Source organism: Crotalus tigris, unplaced genomic scaffold, assembly GCF_016545835.1.
Source record: "Crotalus tigris isolate CLP2741 ecotype Arizona unplaced genomic scaffold, ASM1654583v1 scf7180000019070.2622420, whole genome shotgun sequence".
Taxonomy (NCBI): domain Eukaryota; kingdom Metazoa; phylum Chordata; class Lepidosauria; order Squamata; family Viperidae; genus Crotalus; species Crotalus tigris.
In genome coordinates, this window is record NW_024097360.1 from 1,702,751 (window position 1) to 1,716,219 (window position 13,469).

Below are 13,469 nucleotides of genomic sequence, written 5' to 3' on the forward strand. Positions count from 1 at the left end.
AGAGAAGGAGGAGGGGTGACATGATAGCAGTGTTTCAATATCTCAGGGCCTGCCACAAAGAAGAGGGAGTCAAGCTAGTCTCCAAAGCCCCTGAAGGCAGGACAAGAAGCAATGGATGGAAACTAATCAAAGACAGAAGCAACCTAGAACTAAGGAGAAACTTCCTGACAGTTAGAACAATTAACCAGTGGAACAACCTGCGTCCATAAGCGATGAGTGCTCCAACACAGGAAGTCTTTAAGACGAGATTGGACAGCCATTTGTCTGAAATGGTATATGGTTTCCTGGCTGAGTAGGGAGTTGGACTAGATGACCTCCAAGGTCCCTTCCAACATTATTATTATTATTATTATTAAAAATTGGGTTAATGTAAAAAATTGTCTTGATCTGATGTCCAGGCTATAGACCATTAATTACATATCTCAACATTAATCAAGACTAGTTCCTATTATTACTAAGAGTAGGCAGAATAGTATTATATAATTAGTTTTTATAGGTAGTAAATTACAGCAACATTAGTGCAATAAACTTTAATAATATGTAAGGAAAATCCTACTTCTTTATACAAGAAGAACTGTGTTAGGTGTGCCAGTTGTGATGATCACGAATGCTATACTCTCACCTGAGTCACCCTGTTGGGAATAAAATGTCCCACATTACTATAAACATCCTAAATACTCAGCTGTCAAAGGAGCATGTTCCTCTTCCTTCAATAAGATTAATACAGATAGTCCTCATGTTATGGTTACAATTGAGCCCAAAATTTATGTTGTTAAGTGAGAAATTTGTTAAGAGAGTTTTGCCCCATTTTACAATTTTTCTCGCCATGTTTGTTAAGTGACTGCCTGCTGTTCTTAATAACACAGTTGTTGTGAATCTGGTTTCCCCGTTGACTTTGCTATCAGAAGGTTGCAAAAGGGGATCACATCCAAATTTTGATCACATGGCCATGGGGATATTGCAACGACCATAAGTGTGTAACAAAGCACCATTGCAACTTTGAATGGTTGCTAAATGAACTTTTGTAAGTCGAGGACTACCTGTATTCTCATGCCTCAATAAGAAAAAATAGGCTATGTCAGTAGGTTTGTCCAATCCCTCTGACAGGGATGGATTTGAATACGCCAAGCACAATGGCCAGTGGGAGGGGCATTTCTGCTGTGGGCCAACTGGAGTCCAGCTGTAAACCCTCTTACAATGACTTCACAACAAGAAAGCAAGATTCTTAACAGATACAGAATAGGCAGGTTTATTGCGGGAGAAAAAAAAAAAAGAATCCAGAATCTCTGTAAATGGAATATGTATATTTTGGCCATCAATTATCAGCAAGTACATTAAGGCAAGGCCTCCCTAATGCCTTTCATCTTCTTTATAATCAAGCCTTGATTTAATGGGGAGGATGCTAATTACTGATTTGAGACCACAAAAATGTCCATCTGTTCTTGTTCTGCAGTATTTTGGAAACATCTGTTTTTGCCCCCCCCCCCCCTCCCCTGGCTAAGAAAATTCTATCATAGCAGCAAATCTCTGACCTCCAAAGATTTTTTTCTTGATAAGATCTAGAATGTCCATATGGGAGGTCTGGTGGCATAGATGAAAAATATTATTATGCAGGTGGACTGAGAACAAGTCCCCCATTTCCCAGTTCATCTGGATGGTTAGTACCCCATTGCCCTTCCCAGCACTTAACTGGAAGGAATCTCTTCTATTTTGTGAAAAAGCAAAACAGACACAAGGGAAACAAAACTTGCTTCTGATCTTATAGCTTGCTACGTTATAATGGTTCATGGCAACCATTGGTCCCCAGTCTATGGTCCACAGCTCGGTACTGGGCTGTGGCCTATTGGCCATGGGCCATGGGAATAGCTGGTGAGACCCCCCACTCGTGGTAGTGCTGCCGCGTGGGTACTACTAGCCCCGTTTGCACATGCATGAGCTACTAGCATCACGTGGGGGCTAATGGCATGTTTGTGCATGGGTGCCAGCGGCCTGTTTGCGTGAGTGCCAGCAGCCCATTTGCACATGTGCATGAGTGCCAGCGCGCCATTGCAGGCATGTGCAGCCCACTTGTGCATGTGCATGCATGCTAGTGCCACCATGTGTGTGCCAGTTTGTGGGTGAGCGGCCACGCACACGCACATTTCCCTGCTCTTCCCTTTCCTTCCAAGCCGGCTAGCTGGAAAGATTGGGGAGTTCTGGTTTATGGTGCATATAAACTCAAACAATTAATCTATAATAGAAGGACTTCCCGAAGAAACGTAAAAAGCATGCAAGTAATAAAAGTAATTAGGATAACAAGAATGAATTACTTCTCTATCTTATTTGATACAGTGATGCCTGGTATAACTCCATCAATCTGCGCTTTTTCCTGCCTATAGGCCTATCCCAATGTTCACCATATTATATTTGAGTGATAGCCAATGTGTGGACTGGGTCTTCACGATGCTGTGAATGAGTACTGCTGCTTTCCTATCTCTCTTCAGGCATTGCGAATTCTATCATCTCTAACATCTTTTTGGCAAGAATTATCTGACACTGACAGATTTCAAAAAGCTAGATATTATAGGAAGTACCATAGTTGCAATAAAAAGAAACATCCCAGAAGGCAGCAGTGGGAAACTACTTGTGAAGAAAATGAATGGATGTTCATGAAGTTAGCAGAAGTTGACTCCAAAATGTTATGTCACAAAGAGAATTTTGAATTACAGTATAGGAGAAGTTTAGGTATCCCACCAGCCTTGAAAGATATAGTGTGTGCCTCTAATCAAGAAGATCAACCTGGCTATAGGGAAGATTGTTGAGAAGGTGGTAGTGTGGCAGATGTAGCAGATGATCTGATTTCTTTTCAGATGGGGCTGGATTATGAGACTTAAATGATTTGTCTCTTATAATGGGACTGGAACGAGAGAAAGCAAATATCATGGATTAACAGGATTCCTTAGCTATCTTCAATATTACTGATGATGGTATTCTTCTTGACTGGTTGCAAGGATTGGGGGACAGTTGGGTGAAGTGATTCTCCCCTTTTCTGAATGGCCTGTTCAAGTTTTAAGCTTATGCTGTTTGGGGCTGTATACAGTAACCCCTCCCTCCAGCCTTTCTGTCAATTTCCCAACATCCTATGATCCAAGTAATCTATGCTGATGATATCCAATTTTAACTTACATTGTTTTCCGTGCTGGATGAGTAGAAGATGCTATTGAGGTTCCTCTTGGCTGTGAAAGTTCAGAACAAGAGGAAAGGTTTAAGCTTAATTCCCAAAAGACAGATTGACTATGGAGTCTGAAACTCAATGGTTTCAGAGAAAGACCTTTTTTAGGTCTATATAGGATTGCATTCCCTGGGCTGGTACTGTGGAGTTCTCTTGGATGTGTATCTTCTGCTTGAACAGCAAGTGTGCGTGCCCAAGAATGTTTTGGCACTTACGTTTTATGCCAGTTACATCCATGTCTACATTGGCAGACTCTGTTGACAGTTGTTCTTGCTCTTTTAGTCCCCATCTGGATTACTGGATTAATGTACTCTGCATGGAACTATCCTTGAAGACCACTCAGAAGCTGCAGCTGTTTTAAGATGTAGCATCCCAAATATTTATGGACATGTGGAAGTTTCCCCATGTTTCCACTTCTACTGTGGAAGTAGTATTTAAGAGTTCTCCAGGCCTGTCTTTTTTTCTAGGTAAAATTGCAAAAATTCACAGTGGGATTAAAAAAAATATAGTGGCTTGTACATACAATTTCTCCATAGTCTACTTAATTAATTAAGCAGCAATTCCCCAAAGCTGTGGATTTACCTTACTGCTTTACTGGATTACTGGGTTTACCCTACTGAGGTGCCTCTTTAAAGGGTAGATGCTAGGACCAGCTTTGTGATCTGAGTCATGCAAAAGTTGTCACTCAGTTATAATGAATTCCCAAATTCATAATAAAATAATTACTTAAAATTCTGGCGGTTGCCTTTAGGTTTTTTTGAAACCTGTCTATAAAGTTTGGCTTACTCTTCAGAGCAAACCTGTTCCAAAGTGGTGGCTGTTTCCTAAGTCTGCTTATAAATGGATGAAATGGTTGCTTGAATTATGACTTGTGTCATAGGACTAAAGTAACAGCACTTGGGGCAATATGCTTGGATATGACAGTGAGTGTACATTTGCGGAAGTGGGACCAAAATATTTCTGGCTCCAAAGCAAAACCTAAAGAGGGTAAACAATCTCTTTTATTTTGTGCCAGATGACTAGAAAACCTCAACTGGAATATAGCAAATTGAACTTGCAAGTTTTGATTCCCTCAGGCCACTGATTTTGTCTTCAAAGAAATCACTCTTGCTGCTGCTTGTTTCTTATAGCATCGTTTTCAGAATATGAAAAAATTAAGTTTATACATACAAATATTCCTTTGCTCTCTTACATATCAACATATTAGACTTGGGAGGGATTGTTGACATGCAATTTAAGACCTGGAACTCGTCTGTCATGATTTTGTGTCATGTCCAATCATAACTATGAGCAAGTTAGCTGAATTGTTAGACATTGTGGCTTTTCGTGTACAGAAAAGCCATTTTTTTATCCTTATGAAGCAGTGCAACAATAACCTTTTTGTTAGATGATTATATTGCCCTGTTCAAAGAAGAGGATTTGGAAATGTCTAGCCCAGAGGGTGCTTCAGCTTGTACAATTGATAAATGACACAGCTTTTTATGCACTACTTTTATAGGAGTCAAAGTAAACTATTTAAGAATTTGTTCTAACCAATAACATCACCTTTAGAGTGGGGTTAAGGAGGATTTTCCCCAGATAATGTCACAGTGTAAGTAGGCCAGAGTTCGTTTACCTAGCAAAAAATTTAAAAAAATACTGGAAAAGATGAGTCTTACTCAAATTTTGCTTTTATTAACATTCCTCCCCCCTTAATAACTTCCCCAACTATTACTTGGTAGGAATAACCATTGCATGTGCTTATTTTACTTATTAAATTAAATGATTCTGCCTAAATTGGGTTTAAAATATGTGCAGTTTCCATATTCTGGTTAAGCTAAAAGCATGGAAAGTACTTTTAACTGTGAAGCTGCCAGTTCCTATTGGTGTGTTGTTGTGGGAAGAGGTTTAACCCTGGGCTCTTGCAATGTGTAGTACCTAGTACTTGGATCTCTCACCGTTCCTCTTTAAGATCTACATGAACCTGCTTGGTGAGGTCATTCAACAGTATGGTATCATTAGTATTCTGGTGATACTCAGTTACACATCTCCAATTCTGGCTGGGCAAATGATTCTGGTGCTTTCTTAGTGTCTGGAGGCTGTGAAGTTCTCGAGAGGGAAGAACTGACTTCCCCAACAAGAACTCACCCCCAACAAGATAGAGTGCTTTGGAGGTTTTGGTCTGATAATATATTATCTCCTGGACAGAGGTGCTACACAATTTAGGGGTGTCTTCTTCAAATTGTGGCTTCCGCTCAAGGAGGTGGTGGAAGCCACAGCTAGAGTAATCTTTGCACAGACACATCTTGTGTGCCAATTAAGCCCATTGTGGGCCTTGCTCACAACCAGTCAGATCTTCATCACTTCCTAGTTGGGCTATTGCAACGTGTTACACATCGGGCAGCCCTTGAATACTACTCAGAAATTGTAACTGGATCAGAATGCAATGTTGGTCGTGCCTTCCTTTGCCCATATCACATTGCTGTTGTGGAACTATAATAGCTCACAATTTCTTTCTCTGTATAGTTCAAGAAGCTGGTTATTATCTTTAAAGCCCTACCTGGCAAAGGGCCAGGTTATTCATAAGACTGTCTCCTCCTGGGGGTATCTGCTTGCTCTACCATGTTAGATTGAGTGGCACATTTCAAATCCCTTCTCCTAAATGTTGCCATTTTAGCAGAACCAGGAAGTGTGTCTTTTCTACAGCAACCTCTACCATGTACAACACCTTCCCCTTGAGATCTGGCAGGCCTCCACCATTTGAGCTTTCCAGAAAGCTGCAAAAGATTGGCACCCCAGCCCTACCCCGCAAGGCATTGGGATTATGTCAAGTTGGAGCCCAAGGATTGTATTATTTGATACTGGAGACTGTTGCTCAGGCACCACTTTATGGTCTGAATGTCTTGTGCTTTTATTATTGGGGAGCTGCCCAAAATTGTGTTTCATAAGATGGGTGGTTGCACAAGTCTTTAAAATGACTATACAAACAGTGGTTACCTAGCATATCTGATAGGTTTTTCCAAGCCTGCTAGATAGACAAGTCGGATGCCATCGTACCAAAGTATGCATACATCCCCTCCGTGCCTCCCTAGTTGCACTGCTAATTAGTGGATCCTGTTAAAACAATGACAGATTAGCAGGAACATATTTGCATTGGTAATATTTGGAAATTCCCTTTGAGATTCAAGTTAAGAAGTAAATATCAACGGCAATCTCTATTTTGCCAGCAGGAAAGCCATTAATGTTGCTGCTGTGTACTATATCCTCAAGGATGTGACTGTCCATCTTACACTTCTCTTCATTAATCACTATTTTCATAATTTTAGTTTTATACAAAAAGATACATTTGTCTAAATACCAACTAGTCTATACAACATAGCCAGAACAGACTTTTCCTATCTCTTTGATTCTCTCCTTCTTAATCTATTGGGTTTGGATTTTCTCTGCCTTTAAACATGTCCTTTCCTTCCTTAGGCTAGAGTTACTTAATCTAAAAAAAAAAAAGAAGAACTGAAGCACTTGATAATGCTGATTAAATAACTAATTAATCATTTTTAGTCAAATAGAAACAGCTCTTGATCCTCTTTGAAGGAAGAGACTTTTTAGCTGGAGCCTGCCGGCTTGTGGATTTTCTCACTTGCAATTTCACTTAAACTCCAATGTTATTATAGAAAGAAGTGAAGTACTTTTGGGCTGGTGGATGAAGGATGTAACTCCCAAGACATGGAGCATGATTGACAACCCTTTTGCAGTTATTAATGTGGGATGCCCACGTCTCCATTGTAACAACAGGAGGAATAGTTAGGAACACATTTTGTTAACAATAGGCTTAGGTGAAAGTAGAGGGTCCATTTTAGCTTAGGAAAAGACAAGTATTTCTACTCAACAGAGTAAACTTATATTTTATATGTTACCCTGCAAGGCAAACTGAGACACTTAGAGAATGTTTTAAAGAGGGAAATAATGGATGTACTGTAAATAAAGTAATCAGAAACAATCTCAAACTTCATATTTTGTTGCAATCACCAGTTGTGTCCAATGGAGAGAATTCAGAACTTAATATTGTTTTTACTGATTTATCTCCTTTTTATTTTTTTTTCAATATTTTTCCTTTCTCTTTACGTAATTATGTGCATTCATTCATGTTCAGCATGAATGTTTAGAGTTTTATAGAGATTTTTAATTATTTCTTAAAATTGTACAATGATCCCAGTTTTATATAATTCGTTAATGAAACAAAGAGTTTTTAATCTTATGAAATGGTAAAGCCTTTGTTTATTCTTCATCCATTGTTTTCTCCATTTCTGTTTTTCCCTCTTATGCAGCTATTTATTCCATTCTTTAAATATTAACAAATAAAATATTAATTTAAGGGAAAAAAAATAGCAAGTTTCCTTTTTCTGTTTTGTTTTCATCCAAAAGGAAGCTAAACCAGCTTCCATCATACTCAAACCATCAAACAAGGGTAGGTAACCTTTCTTCCCCCCCCCCACTCTGTATAGCCATTTCTTAACTTTTCTCCATGGACTGAAACTCTACCACTCATGTATAAGACAGAATAATTTACATCACTGGAGGAATTTCAACAGATGTAGAAATTTTGGAGATTTAAAAAAAATAATCATGTAATCTATGGGTTGAGCATGCCAAATGGGGCCAAATACAAAATTTAGATGACTGTTGGATTGGATAAAACAGGGGAATAAAAGCCAACATAAGATTTGTAATATGGGTAATCCTCAATTTACAACCATTCATTTAATGACTGTTTGAAGTTACAATGGCACTGAAAAAAGTTATCCATGACCGTTTTTCACATGACTGTTGCAGCATCCCTGTGGTCACGTGATCAAAATTCAGACACTTGGCAACTGGCATGTATCTAGGACGGTTGCAGTGTCCCAGGGTCATGTAATGCTTGTGACCTTCTGACAAGCAAAGTTAGAATGAGGATACCAGATTCTCTTCATCCTGTGACTAACTTAACAATTGCAGCTACAACAACTGTATGGCTGCCTGTATTTGTCTCTGAATTTTCACAATCTGAACTTTTGCAGCTGTGACTATCAAACAATTTGGTGCACTTTTTTTTTTAAAAAAAATATATTTTTATCCCTTTATTTTTATAAATAACTCAAGGTGGCAAACATATCTAGAGCTCCTCCTGTTTTCCCCACAACAATAATGCTCTGAGGTGAGCTGAAAGAGAGTGACTGGCCCAAAGTCACCTAGCCAGTTTTCCTGCTTAAGACAGGACTAGAACTTCCAGTCGCTTGGTTTCTAGCCTGATGCCTAATCCTGGACCAAACTGGCTCTTTGAGACTGATAATAGTTTATATGTGGCTTGCTTGGAGGTCTAGTCGTTCAGCTCTGCATACAGGTAGTCCTCAACTTACAACAAGTTCATTTGGTGACCGTTCAAAAAAAGGGACTTAATCATGCTACATGATTATTGTAGCATCCCCATGGTCACATGATCAAAATTCAGACACTTGCTATTTATGACGTTTGTAGTGTCCTGGGGTCATGTGATCATCTTTTGCAACCTTCTGACAAGCAAAGTCAATGGGGAAGCTAAATTCACTTAAACAACCATGATACTAACTTAACAATTACAGTTAACAACTGTGACAAGAAAGTTTGTAAAAATCAGGCAAAATGCACTTAACAAACGTCTCACTTAGCAAAAGATATGTTGGGGTCAACTATAGTTGTAAGTCAAGGACTGCCTGTATATCTAAGGCTCAAATATTCACACTTCATTAAGAGTTTGGATCTGTAATAATGCCTCAAGAAATTAATGCTTGAGGAACAGGAGAATGTAAAATGTAATTGTTGTATGTAGAATTGTTCTGAAATGATAAAAAAATCTTAAAACCATGTGTTCGTTATACTAAAAGCATTGTATATATGTAGATATCTGCGGTTTTTTGTATAGATAGAAAGAGGGGGAGAGAAGAAAGGACAGCAACGGAAAACAAAAATGTAAATATCTTGTCAGCTCTGGAAAAGTCTAACCAGGCCTGTAGAAAAAACAAACAGACAATATAATTGTAAGTTGTCCTTGAGGATCTATATAGAGTAAGGGTGTCCAACCTTGACAACTTGAACAGAATTCATCAGCTAATCATGCCAGCTGAGGAATTCTGGGAGTTGAAGTCCACAAGTTTTAAAGTGGGCAAGCTTGGACACCCCTGATTTAGAGTCTAAATGTTGGAACACCATATGGGATTCTGGAGCCAATCACAGGCCATGTCAATATAAACATATTTTGAATTTTCATCTATCTAGCTCCCTTATTTAAAGGGTCTAATACTTATCTACTACAGGTAGTCCTCCACTTATGACTGGTCACTTAGCGACCATTCAAAATTCCAACGGACCTAAAAAATAGGAGTATTTATGACTCAGATATGTGATTCTGACAATTGTCAGAATATTTTGGGTACTGGTAACTGGCCCACATTTACAGCTGTTTGCAGCATCCTGGGTCATGTGACTGTGAGTTATAGCAATAGCAATAGCACTTAGACTTATATACTACTTCACAGTGCTTTACAGCCCTCTGTAACAGGTTTACAGTCAGCATATTACCCCAACTATCTGGCTCCTCGTTTTACTGACCTTGGAAGGATAGAAGGCTGAGTCAACCTTGAGCTGGTAAGGATTGAACTGCTGGCAGTGGGCAGTGAGTTAGCTTGTAATACTAAATTCTAACCATTGCACCACTGCGGCTTTTACTGTATTTATGACATTGTTTGCAAAAAACTGTCATTTGCTTCCAGTTTCTGGCAAAAGATGCTCATTGCAGACTATGAATTCGCTTAATGACTACCACAAAAATTGTTATAAAATTGGGTTGGTCATGTGATGATTTCCTTAAGGACCAGCATAATTCTGGGCTCAGTTGTGTCTGTAAGTCAAGGATTACCTGTATATTGAAAATTCTGTTCCACCAGTCCAGTTTGACTGAATTACAATTTCCTGAGATTTATGCAAATGTTGTCCAACAAATTTGAAGAGGCTGTTCTAGGATTTCTATTCTGTTTGACGTTCTCTGTGACAGAAACTGTCAAGCATTAATTATACATCTCGGAGTTTCTTCCATCTGACACTCCCTAATCACTGGAAGGCAGATTCAGTAGAACCTAGCAACTAATTTCTGGCGAATGAGAATCAGCAAGACTATAATAATCAAGGATTTTAATATGATGCAGTGTCAGTGAGAGTCTAAGTTGCAGTTAGTAATTATATGGTGCAGAACACGGACTGTGGTTTCCCAGAGAATGTGCAGAAGCTTTGGGGATTTCAGTAATAGACACTTGGATATATAGTTCTTACATTAGCATTTGAAGCAGGCTAGCTGGAATATTTATCAAACAGGATAATAAAATACCATGGTATTTACAGCTTCTAAATATTTAAATGTTGGATCTCAAAGATTCTTCTGCAAGTATATTAAATGTGGAATTCTCCTCCCTTCCCATTTTCATTGACAGATTGAGGTCCTGCCTGAAATCATAGATGCAGTGGAAGGGAAAACTGAAGTATTTCTAGATGGTGGAATAAGAAAAGGCACAGATGTTCTCAAAGCCCTGGCTCTTGGGGCCAAAGCAGTCTTTGTAGGAAGGCCTGTAATCTGGGGTCTTGCCTACCAGGTAATATAAACCAGGAATTCAATTCTTTGATGTTTCTCCTTCCCCATTGTAGCAGTCATTGTGCTTCTGGACAAAAACAACAAAGTGATCAGGGCTTTTTTTCTCATAGAACACCCAGAACGGAGTTCCGGCACCTTTTTTGGATGAAACCTTATAGAGTAGGCAAGGCGGGTTGTATGATGTGTGAGAGTTCTGGCACCTTTTTTTTTTTTAAGAAAAAAAGCACTGAAAGTGATAATTATAATGTTAAGAGGACAACTCAAAGGATCTGGCTGGTTAAACTGCATAGCTGGATCCTGAGGCCACTACAATATTTGTATTAGTAACCTGAATGAGGACATGAAGAAAATAGAAGAAAGACATGAAGAAGACATGAATGAATGAAGACATGAAAAAATAAATTTGAAGATGGCAACATAATGCATTGGATTTATGAATGTTCTACACAGTTAAGGATGAACTTAATAGATTTGAGAAATGGGCTAAAAATAATGGATTTCCAATTTGTATTTCAGATTTTATCTTACTCTATTATTTATTTAACAATGATCTTTTAAGACACAACCCACTGGCCTCATAAATTCCAAGCCAGAACACTAGGATACACAAACCAAAGTGCCAAAATTCATAACATGCTACGCCCAAATCATATTATGCATAATTTTAAATCAGCCCATATATAGAGCACCATGCATGTTAACTGAGGCCTTCAGAAAAATAAGCTCATGAGGTCAATTGAATGATTTGGTGTGCTCCGCCATTTTCCCTAATGATTCAAGAGGAAGCATAGGAAGGTTTCAGCTTCTTTTTTCAAAGCAGTAAACAAATGGACCTGAAATTGTTATCGTGAGCTAAGCTGGAGTTGTGGAGAGAAAAGAAAGATTAATCTGCTGGACCAATATGGTGTTTGCCAGTCAGGACAAAGCTAGGACCACCACATTTATATTCTTACAATGTGCTTTAATTTAATCAGGGCGAAGATGGTGTGAAAGAAGTTCTTCAGATATTGAAAGAAGAGTTCAAATTAGCAATGGCGCTCTCTGGTAAGGTGCAGAGCATACAGAGAATCCTCCACTTACAACAGTTTGTTTAGTGATCCTTTGAAGTTACAAAGGCACTGAAACAGTGACTTATGACTCATCCTTGCACTTGCAGTTATGGCAGCATTTCCATGGTCATGTGATCAGAATTTGGATATTTAGCAACCTGCATGTGTTTATGATGGTAGTAGCATCCCAGAGTCATGTGACTGCTATTTGCAGCCTTCCCAGCAAGCTTCCGAAAGGAAAGTCAAAGAGGGAAACCAGGTTCACTTAATGAAAATGGATTCACATAGCTTTGGGATTTGCTTAACAACCATGCCAAAAAGGTTGTAAAATTGAGTGTGACTCACTGAATGCCTTGTTTAGCAACAGAAATGTTGGTCCCAACTGTGGTCATAAGTCAAGGACTAGCTGTACAATGATTATTTTATTTACCCTTTATATGATTACACTTGATCTTTTTTAAGTGCACTTATCTGAATCTTTTATACATCAATTATGAATGCTACTACTTAGTTGTAGTCTTCCTATTTCTAAAAAGTTCATAATAAAAGTTAACAACTATTTTTAATGAAATTCTGTAGGGCCAAACTAAGCCTGACTATTAATGTAGGGTTAAACATGAGGGATTTCTAAAATTCAGATAGAATTAAAAAGACATAACGGTAACAGATAAGAAGATGAGGACCCAGATTGTTGGGGGCAATGTAAATATATATATACATTGCTTACTGGTGTACACTGCTTAGAGAGTGCTTGCACTTAAAGCGGTATATAAGTCTCATAAATAAAATAAAATAAAATAAACAGGGATAAGAGAAGACAACATGCCATACTGTGTTCCCAAGGAAAGTTCCTCTGGGTATAGTATTTTTTAATGGAAAATCCCACATCATCCCAACATCTTTGGAGTAATAGCACTCAGAAATAAAATTAATCTTATGTGGCATCTCAAAGATTAAAAACTATGATACCAAATGGTGCTCTTTAAGGAAGACTATTCCAAAGAGATAGCATTTGAGAGAAGGCATATTATTAGTTATTAGCCACTTATCCTTTCAAAGGAGAGCAGGAGATCCAATGATCTGAATAAATACATACAACAATTTCAAGACTATTATTGGAAATACTTGTTGGAGGCAATTATTCTGAATATAACTATTCATCTTTTTCTTGTCTAGGTTGTCCAAATGTAGAAGCAATAGACAGAACATTGGTACGGAGAGTTCAGTGGGAAGCTTCCAGGATGTAGCTGCATGTGTTGTACAAACCTCAGCTGGTTGTGTATTTGTTGTTACTTATCAAGAATTTGGAATTAAAAATAAATGAAAGCTTCCAGGACAAGTCTTAGTTGGAACTACCAAAGTTGTTTCTTCTGACAATATACCAAATATGTCAATCTCTTTTTAATGACTGGTGTAGTCTCTACTCCTAAGTATCATAAGAATGACTTTTAGACATTTACAGTATATGCTCTTAAAATAAGTGCTGAGTGGATTTCATTACTTTTGAAGAATGTTGCACAGGCTCCAGTGGCCTTGGATAGAATTTTATAACTTTCATTAATGACGAAAGTTG

At 38.3% G+C, this 13,469-nt stretch overlaps 1 protein-coding gene across 2 annotated transcripts in view; it reads left to right on the forward strand.

Annotated features, from left to right (window-relative positions):
- Positions 1 to 13,241, forward strand: part of HAO1 (hydroxyacid oxidase 1) — a 44,444-nt gene extending 31,203 nt beyond the window's left edge. For both annotated transcript variants that reach the window (XM_039359453.1, XM_039359454.1), the window contains 3 exons: positions 10,690 to 10,848; positions 11,822 to 11,891; positions 13,073 to 13,241. In XM_039359453.1, the coding sequence (XP_039215387.1) occupies positions 10,690 to 10,848; positions 11,822 to 11,891; positions 13,073 to 13,143 (300 nt within the window). In that variant the 3' untranslated portion in view covers positions 13,144 to 13,241. The remainder of the gene's footprint in view (positions 1 to 10,689; positions 10,849 to 11,821; positions 11,892 to 13,072) is intronic.
- Positions 13,242 to 13,469: the final 228 nt, after the last annotated feature.